Source organism: Melospiza georgiana, chromosome 4, assembly GCF_028018845.1.
Source record: "Melospiza georgiana isolate bMelGeo1 chromosome 4, bMelGeo1.pri, whole genome shotgun sequence".
In the NCBI taxonomy this organism is placed as follows: domain Eukaryota; kingdom Metazoa; phylum Chordata; class Aves; order Passeriformes; family Passerellidae; genus Melospiza; species Melospiza georgiana.
In genome coordinates, this window is record NC_080433.1 from 33,361,748 (window position 1) to 33,375,892 (window position 14,145).

Here is a 14,145-nt window from a genome sequence, read left to right on the forward strand (position 1 = left end):
GTAACACTGAGGATCTTTTTTGCCTTTCTGCCAAGATTATAGCAGTAGTTGATACCTAGAAGCAGCAGCTAAAAAGAATTGCACTGGGGATGTCAGATGCTGGTTTTTAGCACCTTATTCCTTAGACAGTGATTAAATCTCAGAACTTTTATGGGGGAATAAATAGTTCTAGAAGATGTGCTTTAAAAATGTTTTGTGGGTTGTCAGGAGAGGTTACCTTAGGCAGGATATTGCTGGTGTTTGAATTTCTTGCTCTGTTTCTCCATGCATGAGAGACACTCTTTCAGAGGAAGGCAGAGTTACTTGCATGTGCTTTCAGGATGCTCCCATTACCTGTAGTTACGTTGAAGCCAGTATTTCTAGTTAAAGCTGCAGTAACCTTCAGGAGTCATAAAGCTTTCTTTTTGCCTCCAACACATTATTTGTCTTCTGAGCTTCTGAACTTGTCCTTCATTGACTAATCTTGGAAGTGTGAGGGCTGGCTCATGGTTGGGGAAAAGTTACTGAGATAGTGGAGAGAGTGCTCTAGAGAGATATACAAGGTTTTTTTGAGTAGCTGTCTAGTTTGTGTCACTGTTAACCTCTTGGATTTATAAACTGCTAGGTCAGACCATAGGAAGGAATTAGATGAGTTTGGCTCCTTGGGAGCTTAACTGTGTTCTGCAGCCAGGACACTATGAATTGACTGGCATTTGTATCTCTTCTATTCCTTAGGGCCAACAATGCCTTAAGCAGAGACAGCAACAAGGACAAACTTACAGATGTTTTTTTTTTCCTTGTGCCAAGCCTATCAAATATTATCCTTTAAATCCTAATCTGACTCATTTATTTACTTTTTTTTCTCTCCACCCTTATGAACATCTATAGCAACAGTAACTGTCATATTTACAGTGCAATGACACAGCTTTTCTTTGTCTCTCTTATGCCATGAGGCAGATGTTACTGATCAGTCTGCCAGGCAACTGTGTTTGATGTCCAAAGCCCCAAGGTACAAGGGAAAGTGTGCTGTTTGGCAGGTTTCATGGAGAGTTTCATCCTGGCTGCTGCCTCCTGCCACATTCCCTGCTGCTTCACGTCACCAGATTCTTCTGTCATGGGAATTCATTGAGAGATTACGTACGCACGAGGCAATTAAAAAGTTTATAAGTCAACAATTAAATTTATATCCTATTTTGGCTGGGGCTGTGGCATTGTGATGGTGTAGGACAAGGGAGAGAGTAAAAAGAAATGCTGTGATAAGGCTATCATTGATTTTACTTTCGTTTTGAAGGACAGTTTCAACCTGCTAAGAAAACCAAATAAATACATTAATAGATACGAAGTCAGGGAGACTTCAGTGCTGTTAGATACTCCCTGTGTGACCAGCTGTGTAAAATACTCAGTTCTAGTTGCATTATTCATGCTGACTGTTTCTCCTAGATAGGCTAAGAAGAGTATAAAAATGCAAATCCTGCTCTGCTGAAGTTAATGATAAATCTCTTATTGACTTATATGGGATAAGTTTCAAGGACATTGGAAATACCTATAAAATGAGCCAGTGATGAGCAGATGATCTCCACAGGAAAAGCCATGTTCCATTCCCAATCTGTGGCTCTAGCCAACCATACTAGTCCACATGTTTACATGACAGACTGTTAATTTAGAATTACTGTATTATTAGTTACAAATGCTAGATTAAATATGCAGAGATGTTTATATACTACTTTTAAATGCTGGGTCATGGTCTTCTCTGGGTATTAGATTCAAGCAATAGTAATTTGGTATTAAAACAGAACCACTTAAAAAGGTCTGTGCAAATATATCTGAAGTATTCAATACTTTCTAAATATAGGCTTCAAAAGAAGCCATGAAATTGCAGTATTGTTTTATACCACAAGCCCTGTTACTTACATTGTTTCTGATTATTTTCATTATTTGTCTTAAATTATTTCAGGAAGATAATAAAAGTTAACTGATTTATTATCTGACAGCCTCAGTGTAGGTTTCAGTAGAAAAAAAGAACCTCTTGTATGAGTGCATAAACACCCCATATTCAGCAAAAGCACACTTTATGCTTTATTTAAATTTGTCTCCTTTGTGCCTAGAATGCCTAGAATTTTCCATAAGGCTTGTGGGTTGCTGGGGTTTGTTTATTGTTTGTTATTGTTTTGTGGTTTTTTTTTAGTGATGGCATTTAAAATTTAGCTTTGGTCCTGCAGGTCTGAGAGTCCTTCAGCTTTGCTAATCCTTACCTGATGTGAGAGGCTCATCACATAAAGTATGAATATCTGGGGCCCCCATTTGAGGGGGTGGGAAAGGGCGATGAGAGCAGGGGCAGACCCAGGGCACTTTGGTGCACAGTGCTGGGCGAGCATGACTGGACAAGCCTTGTACTGAGTCTGTAAGAAGAAAGAAAGGCTTTGGTCTGAAGGTCTGCAAGTGAGACATTTTTGCCAACACAAAAAGTACTTCACTGTTATAAGCTAAAGGAATGAAATCGGTAACTTATCTCAGAAGAAAATACACCCTCAATTTATGAGCTCAATCAGCAGAGATGGTGTGGCAATGTAATCAAGAGATGTAGGGCAATGCAAACATGAAGTAACCATCTGTTTTCCTCTAGGCTTTAACAGACCTTATATTTTATTTCCATTTTGGAGAGTTGTCTTTATGGTTCATTTGTCCCCTCCTCTTTCTTCTCTCAGCTTATGCATGTGATGAAGAGTTAGTGCACTTATCATGCAAGGTTTCTGGTAATGTTTCAGTTTATAGCCTCAGCCTTTCCATGAGCAAACATTCTCAGCAACCTTTAGCCTCTCTCTTTTCCTGAGTTTTGTTGCTGCTAGTTTTCACCTTGAAGTGCCACCTAGTACACTGGAGGGACGGGCAGAGGTGAAGGCAAGGAAGGGGATAGGGAAGTGCAGGAGAGAGAATCGCACAGCCTTTGACTCTACGGAGTGGAAATCTCTTTTTTTCTTTCTTTCTTTCTATCCAGGAACAAAATCAATGTAGAGTATCTGAAAGAGAGTTAGGAGACAGAAAGAAGTGGGAGAGCACACACAATGGGTCTAAACTGAGCAACGATGAAGGAACTGGTATTGGCGCTGGCCATTTGGCCTTTGTTTTCCTCACTGCAGCTGCTGAAGACAGTGGGTTCAGATCGATGTAACAACAACTATTATGCGATCAATGTGATGCTCATGAATTACACGGATTTCCCATCAAGTACTGACAGTGTGAGGGTAACTGTGGAACAAGCAATGGAAAGGGTACGAAAGGAATTCCAGATGACAGGTAAGTCAATGGATGTTGGTTATCCCTCTCTTCCTGTGATTTCTTGTCACACTTTGTGTCTACTCATCTGACCTTTAGTAAGGTGCTTCTCAGACAGATTCCTTGCTTGCCCATCTTACGTAGGACTTATGGAAATAATGACCTCTCTTTGTATAAATTGAAGTGCTCTACAAGTGGGCAGAACCATATATATTTTCATGGTGTTTGGGCAGACTCTTCCTGCATGCTTCTCTGGAGATGTTCAGCTGGGTTTGGTAATGTGGAAAAATTATTGAACTAGATCAGACAAGACCAGTGATCCATCTCGTGCAGTAATTGGGTTGCCCTTGCTTCCTCTCCTGACTGGATTAGCCTCTACTTTCTGAAAATAATTTTCCTCTTGACCCTATCTGTTGATCACATCACGATCTGAAGTGTGAAAAATCTGCAGTCCATATTTTCCTTCATTTAGAGTCATATAGCTTTTATTTATTTTGATATCTTACTTCTCCTTTCAACATCACCAATCTACTGTCACTCTCTAGAATATCATAGGAAAAAGAGATTCCAAGGAAATAATAAAAGAAATATTATCTATTCCCTACCTGCCCTCTAGATTAAAAGATTTTGTCCAATTTTATTGGAAAGTGGTGTCTCAGTTACTTCTTACAGAGCCTTAAAAAATTTGTCTAGTAATGGTCAACACTAAAAGTACTTTTTACTAAAAGTACTAACACTCAACAGAAGTCAGCAGAAGTCAGCAGTCCGCCTTGGAATGGACTTCACAGTCATATCCATAGTAGTGGGGGTTGGGTTGTAGGTAGATGTTGCTGAAGCAGGGAGACCTCAGAGTATAAGGCTGCTCAGACCTGTGTCAGAAGGAGAGGGATAATAGTGTATTAGTGGTTACCTGCAATTCATGATGCTGTTTGCTTTTCCATTTGTGCTGCAGGAGAAAATGTTACAGTGAATGCCACCTTCCACCTCTTTAATTCATCATTCTATGTCTCCCAAGCCTGCCGTACTAGCACCTGTGAAGGTGTGGAGCTCCTCAGAACCATTTATGTGAGTAGCAGACTTCTTTCCTTCTGCCTTGGTGTGCATGTGTGTCTCTGTCTTTCCTTCTTAACCTTTGATCCTGCTATTCAGTTCCAAAGAAATTTGATAGGGAAGTGAAGTTTTTAAAGAGAAGATGTTCCTGTATGTTTTGTGAAAAGAAGTAGGCAAATACTGAAGAGAGGTTCTATGAATGCTTCCAAGAGACTGCCTTCAGCTTTTGGCTCCTTTTCCTATGCTTAAGTTACCTCCTTTTTATATCTGCACAATTCTTTGTGTGGTCTGACAGCCAAAGCAATCCATTAAAAAAAACCCCAAATAACAATTAATTAAAAATCCAAACCAGCAACTCAAACTCTCAAAACAGCCCGAGCAGAGCAAAAAGGTCAATTTCTAACTGGATCAGATCCTGATTTGGTTCACCATCAGTTTACACAATACACAAAAGAGAGAGCTGTGGTGAGGATGGGGATGTGGGCAGAGAAATCCTTAGGCTGGCACTGTTACCAATGAAGTGGTTATGGAACTATGCCCAAAGGGCAAAGATGAAGTGCTTGCTTCTCACTAGAAATCACAGAAGTCACGTGAGAGAAACTATGTGAATACTTTAATATGAGGAAAAGCTTCAGTTAAAATCAGTGCATTACGAGAAGCCAAGTTTCTGAAGATTTTCACACCTCTGAATGAAACTTGGTCAGTCCAATGAGAATTTTTAAGTCTACTAATCTATGACTATGCTCTAGTCTTTGCTAAGAAATTCTCCCTCATGACACACAAAGATACAGGTCAGGCCTCATTTGATGGTCATGGAAGGAGTTTTTAAAATAATAGTTTCATATATACTTATGTAATAATTTTTCTGGTACACAGGACCTTGTAATACGAACCATCCTGTCTTCAGCAAATGCAAACTCTTCTGGAGTGTTTAATCTCAAAGGTGCAGCTATAACAATATTTTAATCCTTACTTGCTGTCTATGTCTTAACAAATGTTGTACTCTATCTTTTTTCGGCTGTCTGTGATTTTTTTCCTCCTCCCCTTCTTGTTTGTTCTTTTAAACTTTTTGTAGCTCCTCTCTTCTCTTGCTTTTGCTAGGTAAATTCTGTGACTCCTCATATCCTACAAATTTCTTCATGCTCCCATCCTCCTCTCTCTGCCAGTCCTCTGCTTTATCCCAAATGACCCTTTTTGATTCCTTGCAGGAATCTGGCGACCTTGGCTGTGCTGTCATAGGACCCGCTTGCACTTATGCCACCTTCCAAATGATCTCGTAAGTACCAATTCTTCCCCCTTATATTGTGATGTTAAAGATGTCAGCTGCTGAACAAAGATGTTTTGTGAGCAACAAACCTGCAGAGACATTGGTTTAGAGTACATCAGACACCTCGAGGTCTACAGTCAAGGCAGTAAGACTTTTATGCATAGCCACTCTGTTTGGTAGGTGGGGAAAAAAGCCCTTCCAAAGCCCAACTTCAGTAGGGAAATTGCTAACTCCTGACAGTAAGTTGAATGATTGATTGATTGAGGAGCAACTGGAGAGCAGCCCTGCAGAAAGGGATCTGGGGATGCTGGTTGGCACCCCCAGAGTCAGCAGTATGCCTGGGCAGCACAGAGGGCAAACCCTACCCTGGGATGCATCAGACCCAGCATCACCAGCTAGTCAGGAGAGGTGATTATCCAGCTGTACTCAGCAGTGGTGTGGCCTCACCTTGAGCATTTTGTGTAGTTCTGGGCCCCATGAAATTTCAGAAAGATGTGAAGGTCTTTGAGTGCCTACAAAACTGGTGAAAGGGCTGGAAAGCATATTCTGTGAAGAGCTGAGGGCACTGGGTTTGTCTGGTTTGGAGAAAAGGAGGCTGCGGGGAGACCTTGTTGCTTTCTACAGCTTCCTGAGAAGGGCAAGTATAGAGGGAGGTGCTGATCTCTTCTTCCTAGGATTCAGCAACAGGACAAGTGGGAATGATTCAAAGCTGCATGTATAGGTTGGACATTAGGAAGAATGTTTTTAGCAGGAGCATGGCTGAACACTGGAGCAGCCTTCCTAGAGAGGTGGATCATACCTTAAGCTTGTCAAGTTTAAAATGTATTTGGACAGTGCAGTTACTAAGTTCTCTAGTGGAAGGTGTCCCTGTCCATGGCAGGGTGTTTGGAACTAGATGATCTTTAAGGACTCTTCCAACCCAAACCATTCTACATTTTTATGAATAACATGCTGTAGCTTTTGGTCAGTACTGAAATAATCAGGACTGTATGATTTTTGTAGGTCCTTTTTAACCAAAATAATCTATTCTCTTCTATTCTAAGTCTGTCAGGAAAAAATAAAAAGCCTGTTTAATTAGTGAAATACTCTCCCTGTCATTATATATTACATCATCTATGTCTGTTTCTATTGCAATAAGTAAAACCCCTGTAGTTGAGTAAGTGAACTTTACCTGGAAAATAAAATTTTGTCACAATAATGCCAACAACACTTACAGCCATGGTTTTTGCAGGCAAAATTCCCTGTTATAAGAAAACAGCATACAAGAGCAAAAGCATTTTGAGTTTAGTCTGGTAACATCGCAGCATCCAGAAATATACTTTCGTCCTTAAAAGCTTACTGTCTCTGTATATAAAATGATTTTTGTTTTACAAATTCCTTGTCAGCAGAGGGTTGCCTTAATTTTTTCTCCCTGACTGCTGCTGTTGCACAGCTCCTAAAATACACCTTTGTGAAACAAAAAGATTTTTCCTTTGAATTGTAGAAGTAAAGCTTTTTTGATAGCAAAAAGCTGTCACCCTGCAGCACTGTCCCAATAGGGAGATTAAATCCATCCCATGGGAATGACATCCAGGTAGCAGAAGCTTGTCTTGAGCCTTTGGACTCCTGTCATAACCCTTGGGGCTGAAATGGTGTGTGGTACTCAAAAGGATAGGGGTGACTGGGAACAGTGCAAGAAGATGCCTAGAGCAATTCAACAGGGCTTTTTGGTACCAGTACAGGCTTGAAATCTGCTTGTGACCTTGAGGAACCTTCTGATTCTGGTTCAAATTAACTGTGTTAAACTAACTCAGGGCACAAGAGGAGAGTAAGTGAGGATGGAAATCAGTAGCTGCCTTAGTGCAACAGCAATCTGTTCAGACTTGTCCTCTTATCTCTTTCTTCAGACTTGAAACAATACTGAGCCTGCCTATGATCTCTGTAGGGAGTTTTGGACTGTCCTGTGACTACAAAGATAACCTAACCCGCCTTCTGACCCCAGCCAGGAAACTGAACCAATTCTTCTTCCATTTTTGGAGACATTCTGAGCTGCCATTCAAAACCACAACCTGGGAATCTGTCTACATTTACAAGAGAACTGAAACCTCAGAGGCATGCCTCTGGTAAGATCTGGATCCACCTCTGACCCAGCTGTTGATAAATGCTGTCTCCACCTTCAGACATGGTTTCTGCAAAGTGTTCTCTCAGTCCTACACTCTGAGAGGTGCCTTGCTACTACCAAGGAACGAGAGAAGGAAAAGATAGATTGTAGCTTTTAGCTATAGCACTTACCTGAATGTTTCTCTCAGTCTGTTTTAAATATTTGCAAGCCTTTGCTTTTCCTTTGGACAACATAACCCACATGTTATGTTGTGATGAAGATACTTGTTTACAGCCTCCTTAGTATAAATAGTGTGACATGAGAGGCTCCTCCACAGGCTCCCCATAGATGCCTTTTTAGGTCAGGGGTCTTACTAAGCTTCTAAAATATTTCTCCACATTAATGTCCTCAATACGTAGGTGCTATTTCCAAAATTCAAGCTTTACATTTCTTCAAGCAAAATTACCCCAGTGATGCAGAGTTTAAGCTATATTCTTATCAGTTTGGAGCAAAGGAGACAGCTTTCATTTTCTGACCTGAAACATCAGGTTGTGCTTGGTTCTCAGAAATGCTGGGTTTTCTCCTTGCCTGAAAACAAAGGCTGCTTTTAGACAAATAGACTCTTTAATATACCAGTACTTATAAATACTTTTCTATTATTGAGTCTTATTTAACTTTCAGCTCATGTGAGTGTGTCTATGCTACTTTGATTTTTTTTCCAATTTTGGGATATTAAAAGCTGATTTATTAAACAAAATCTAATTTCTCCTACTAATTTTATAAATGTAGCTGAGAAGTAGCAAAGAGTTCATGGAAATAACTATTATATGTATTTCTAATTTATAACCTGAGAGACTTGCAGAATTCTAAGCAAAATTTATCACTATATTTGCTTCAGATTGATAGAAGCATATACTCATGGATTATTTTGGATACAGAATTAAAGAGTTTTTTTTTCTGAATTAGGAAACCTAAAACCTTATCTCCATTTACCTCTATTGTAGGTATTTATGGACTTTTATTTTTTCCTTCTTCTTTCATAGTATAGATAGCAACTTGATCACATAATATAATTGATTACCTATGATTACCTCTCTTTGATGCTTTGAAATACCAGTGCACTTCGTTCACCTCTTACTACAGGCCTACTCCTCCACATTTGCAGCTGTAACTGCCAATGCACTACACAGGCTTTAGCTAAATCCCTTTAATTCTGCAGGTTTCATAGCTTTCAGTGAAATAATTGCATGGAAGCTATTTCTGACCTTTCCAAGCTTTTCTTATTTCACTTTTTTAAATGCTTCTGGCCAGGACCTTCTTTATGACTTCAGAATTGTTCAAGTCCCTTTATTGCTGAATTAACAACAAAAAAATTAATTTTGTATCTGCCCACTATTCATCCTAATTTAGTTGTAACCATGTATCTCATCCTGCCTTAATAGAAACTGTCAATGTGAAGGTTTTTGAAGTCTAATTTAAAAAGATCCATTTTCTCTAAAGCACAAGTATTGCTGTATGAGCTAATTGTTTTTTCCCATATACATACAAAAATAAATGAATACCCACAGTGATAACAAAATCAGGTTATGTTTCAACTATGCATATGTTTCTGTAAATTAGCAGTTAATGATTCTGTTCCTGAGAAAAAAAGGAAGCTAAAGGTATTTAGTAGCTCATAGGACTGAGATCTCAGTGCTGGTAGATCAAAGGTTATGTAGTTTAAAAATAAAGAGAGTTCTTTTGGTTTCTCCTCTGCATTAACTTTATTTCAGATAGAATATCTCTTCTCAGAAAAAACATATTGAAGCAAGAGTAAAATTGAGGAGCTGACTGTTTTTCCTTAATCTTTTACCAAATTTTACTTGCTTGCTTTTTATGCTGAGCTCATTTTTTCCTTCAAGTTTTAAGTGATTCTGCATAGGTTTCTTCTTGCTGCTTTTCTTCCTTTGCTTCTCTCACAGTCAGGGTACATGTGTTATTTTTATCTCAGTTCTTTCTGTAGCTCCTGTTTAGTCCTTTGGACCTTCACATATGCCTTCTTAGATTACCACTGATGTGTTAAATAGCAGTGTCCTGGCTCTGCCTCCCTGTTAATCTCACTTCCTGCAGTTTCCTCATATCCTTGATTTATTTTTTCTTAATTGCTAATGTCTTATTAGATTATTGCAATTTCCAAATTCACCCTTTCTATAACCATGCTCAAATACCTCTGGTAGACTTTCCAAGCATTTCTGCATCTTTCATGCCATGTATTGGTTCTTTCACTTTTATTGCTGCAGAAAAGGTTTCATACCAGCTTATAAACACACTTGTGTGCTCTGAACAGCCTGTCTTGCACATCTTAGGAAAATGTGAGGAGTTAGCAATTTCCTGACGATATCCTTGCTCCTTTGTGCCAGGTACATGAATGCTTTAGATGCTGGAATCACAGAGTTCTCTGAAAAACTCAAGTTCAAGGATATTTTGAGAACTCCAGAGCTGCTTAGAAAAACTGTGAAAAATCCAAACCGGAAGAGCAATGGTAAGGAGGGGTTGAGGCTGCACTGTCCCAGCAAGTGAGTTGCTTTTCCAAGGAACTCAAACCCACCCCTTAGTTAGGTTATAGGGGAAGCCTTTCACCAGAAATGATGGAAACAAAGATATACCATTTTACATGGATGTAAAGATAAAATGGCACAAAGTTCCTAGATTCCTCTCTTCATCCTCATAAAATATGGGGGAATATCCTGGCTCCAGAGAGCTTTTGGGGTAAATTATCCCATCTAAGCACAAGCTCTTTTTTGTGAGAGATTCAGAAATCCAAGTATCACAATTTCTCTAAGAAGGGCTTTAAATACTACAAGAATATAGATACTGCAAGCTCTCTATCACTATGTGTTTGCAGCCCTGGTACATTTATGGACCTCATTTTGATATCAAGGGGCACTTCTGGAAATGATTTATCTGAACTAGAAAAATGAATGAATAAATACCTCATCTTCTCCTAAGACTAAGCACCTGGCATCAGCAGGCCAAGTGACTGTGAGAGTAATCAAGCTAATGGAATCATTACTTGAAGGCCATTTAACCTAGAAATGTTCATATTGAGTAGCTGTTATGGCACCACAACTCCTAATGCTTATTTGAGTGGGATAATGGTAGTGCTCTGGTGCAATCAGACAGAAAATGGGGCAGGTGTTGAAGCACCTTTTACCTCTTCCCCTCAGATATTGTGGTTTTACTGCAGGGAGGCTGGAGCTCTGTGCCTGGGCCCCAGTACATGACAGATAATGTGCCTTAGTCCAGAGTTGCTCTACTGCCTGCTACTCAAACATGGGGGAGCAGGCAAACATCCTCTTCTTGTCTGAAAATCTCACCAATCTCTCTCCATTTTTGCCCATTCTGTAGTGATCATCATGTGTGGCTCTCCAGAGAATGTCAGCTCAGACCTAGGGACGGAGAAGGTGGATAATGACATCGTTATCATCCTGATAGATCCCTTCAAGTAAAGTATCACCTTTGTTTTTCTTCTTTTCCCTGCAGTTTGCTGATGGATATAGATAATGGGAATAGTCTGAGTGAAACTGGTTTGTTGAAGAAAGGCGCTTTCACAAAATGTTTTCTATTGCCATCTTTCCTCACGTCTCGCCATTTATATAACATGCATAGTGTTTAATTCATGGCATATCCTCTACAAAATCCCTTTTGGTTCATATAATATTTTTCTAAGGCAGTGACAGAGCAGGTAGGTTTAATGCCTTCCTGGGGCTCCTCATTGCAGGAAACCATGAAAGAAGCACAGAGTCTAAAGTCAGAATGGACATGAGATATAGTCCATTTGAGATATGGTACATATTTCATACACTCTGCTCAACCAGACAATTATGTAAATAGGACTTACAGTATATTTTTCTAGACTCCATCTATTCAGTTTTTAAATTATTTATGTGATATAACTGTTCTCCCAGTTTATAACTCTTGCACTTTATAACCATCTCCTCAACATCTTTATAACCGCAGAAACATAACTTCTCAGAGAAGCTTCTTAGCATACAACCTTGGTTTTCTATTGTTTAATTTTCTCTTAACATTGGTAATTACAAATTTTTTATAGAAGATGTCTGACATAAATTGGCTTTACCAATGGTATCCTCAAAAGCCTTGGCTATATACGAGGACTGAGAACTGATCTCTGGCCCTAAACACTAAGTGACACAGCCGACATTACACAGTAGATACCTAAACCAAGTGTTTTTTTGGGTATAATCCCAGTGGCCATAGTGAGTCACAGTCTGGGAGAAAGTTAAGTGCCTGGGGCAGTCTGGTGGGATGGATGGATGGATGGATGGATGGATGGATGGATGGATGGATGGATGGATGGATGGATGGATGATTGCAAGGCAAATATGTGCCCATGCCTTGATGTTACTTCACTGTTGGTGTAGCAAAAAGATTCCATTAAATTCTAGGGCCAGTGGGACTTGCCAGCTCTTGTGTCTAAAGGTGACCATAACAGGTCAGTTCTGAGAAACTCTGGGTTAATGATTTCAGAGATTTAACCTTTCATTCCTAAGTGGACCCTGTTCAGGTTTTAACAGGATCTTCTCTATCCTGTACGCCTTCAGTTTCACCATATCTATTTTTCAGAAGTGCCTTTAAGAGCTTTTGCATTCCACAATTTTATCCAGGCATTAGAAATTCCCATTTGCTTTTCCTGAGGCAGCTGACCTCAACTCTTTTTCTTTGCAAATGCATAATGGGAACAGTGTATGTGAGTGCTTTACCACTGGTGTTGTAGGTATAGATGTTGCATTACAATAGGTGAGGGTGATTAGGGGATTCTTTGCTGTGATATGCATCCTTCTGATATACCCAGCTGCCTCAGGCTTTTTTATATGCTGCTCTTCTTAAGCTTTCTACAGACCCTTTATTTTGCTGAGTATCTCAAATCACACTATTCTTCTTAAAAAAACCCCAACAAAATACAGACAGATATATTAGATGAAAACTGAAGCTGCAGGAGGCAGAAGAGGCAAAGTCCTATGCTTCTCCAGGAGTGAAGTGCCTCTGAAAAAGTGATAGATTTAAATTTTCTTCAACTCTGAGTTGTCTGGCAAGCAGGACACAAACGTAGTCTTTAAGTCTCCCTCAAGAGAGGTGGGATGCTGGAGGATTATCCAATCTGGTGGAGATTAATGAGGTTTTCTTTTCAACTGGCTAGTTCAGCCCAAGATTGGATGAGAAACGTTTTGAAGTTCTTTAGGGTGAAAAGTGTGTTGTAAAAATCAGAAGGTTCAGGGAAAGGCAAGTACAGGGCTCTGGTGTAAGAATCCAATCAGATGGCAAATCAGTACTGACTGACAAAATAAAAGGATGATCAAACATGAATAATGGGAGAAGGCTCACACAATTATTTTCTTTCTCTTAATCTAGCCATAGCAATGATAGATGCTGCCAGTTGACACTAATATCTATTCATAAATGCTTCTTTAACATGTGTATCTGGTGGTGGCCAATTTGTGAAGCACTTCCAGATGGCCTGTCAGGGTGATGGAACCAAGGATACCCGAAAGCTACAACATCTTCTGCTTGTTTTAGCAGAGTTTTCAAGTTGACACAGTTTCCTCTGATTTTCCTATCTCAATGAATTTAACAAATGAATCAATAATCTGCTCTCTGCACCTCTGTGATTGTTTCATTCCCTCCTGTTAAATGCTTTTAGTGCAACTGCTGCTGTGCTCAATTCTAGCAGGAAATATCAAAATTAGAAGAACAAGCAAGAAGAGTGCAGAAGAGCTCAGAGATAGGCACAGTAACATGAAGAAACTATGATTGCGGTATTGTGGATTCCAAAGAGAAACCGAGTTTTAATAAATATAAACTCCACTTGAAAAAAAAAGAGGAAGTAAACAGGGTAGAAAACAAAGAGTTGCAATAATAACCATTGTTCACAACAACCTTTGAGTGTCAGATTGGCAGATCGCCTTGATATTACCTTTTAATATATTTAGGCTCAAAAGCTAGCATCAGCGAATTAATGATATAAAGAGTTGTATGCATTATGAAATTTTACTTTTAGAACTACTGTTTTAACCTGTTAAATAACAGAGCTGTTGGGAACAAGTGACTGATTAGCATGGATACTGCTGAGCCTGTTGTTCAGTGTTCATGGGGTTCTTGTGCTTTGCTTTGCAGTAACATGTACTTCAAGAAGAACATCTCAGCTGATTACATGCACAACGTACTTGTCCTGACTCTGCCACCAGCTAATTACAGCTACAATACTGTAATTAGAGACTATGTAGAGATGGAGGAGGACATCCAGGTAAGAACACTATTTTATATCTGATTATTGCATTTCGTTCATTCCTGTTCATGTATGAGGAAATGAAAACTAAAAATGCAGCTGTAATCATCCCCTGTCATGCTTCTAAGGTGATATTCCTTTATATTATTGCAGGATGGTATTTTGTTCTGATGTAATAATGTCAAAATATAGTATCATAAGGCAAATCTG

General features: G+C 39.4%; 1 protein-coding gene across 2 annotated transcripts in view; it reads left to right on the plus strand.

Annotated features, from left to right (window-relative positions):
- The first annotated feature begins 3,062 nt into the window (after positions 1-3,062).
- Positions 3,063-14,145, plus strand: part of GUCY2C (guanylate cyclase 2C) — a 43,379-nt gene continuing 32,296 nt past the window's right edge. Inside the window, exons 1-7 of one of the 2 annotated variants that reach the window (XM_058022926.1) lie at positions 3,063-3,273; positions 4,205-4,317; positions 5,511-5,578; positions 7,456-7,671; positions 10,049-10,170; positions 11,037-11,133; positions 13,824-13,953. In XM_058022926.1, the coding sequence (XP_057878909.1) occupies positions 3,063-3,273; positions 4,205-4,317; positions 5,511-5,578; positions 7,456-7,671; positions 10,049-10,170; positions 11,037-11,133; positions 13,824-13,953 (957 nt within the window). The remainder of the gene's footprint in view (positions 3,274-4,204; positions 4,318-5,510; positions 5,579-7,455; positions 7,672-10,048; positions 10,171-11,036; positions 11,134-13,823; positions 13,954-14,145) is intronic. The other variant, XM_058022927.1, reaches the window with a different exon arrangement.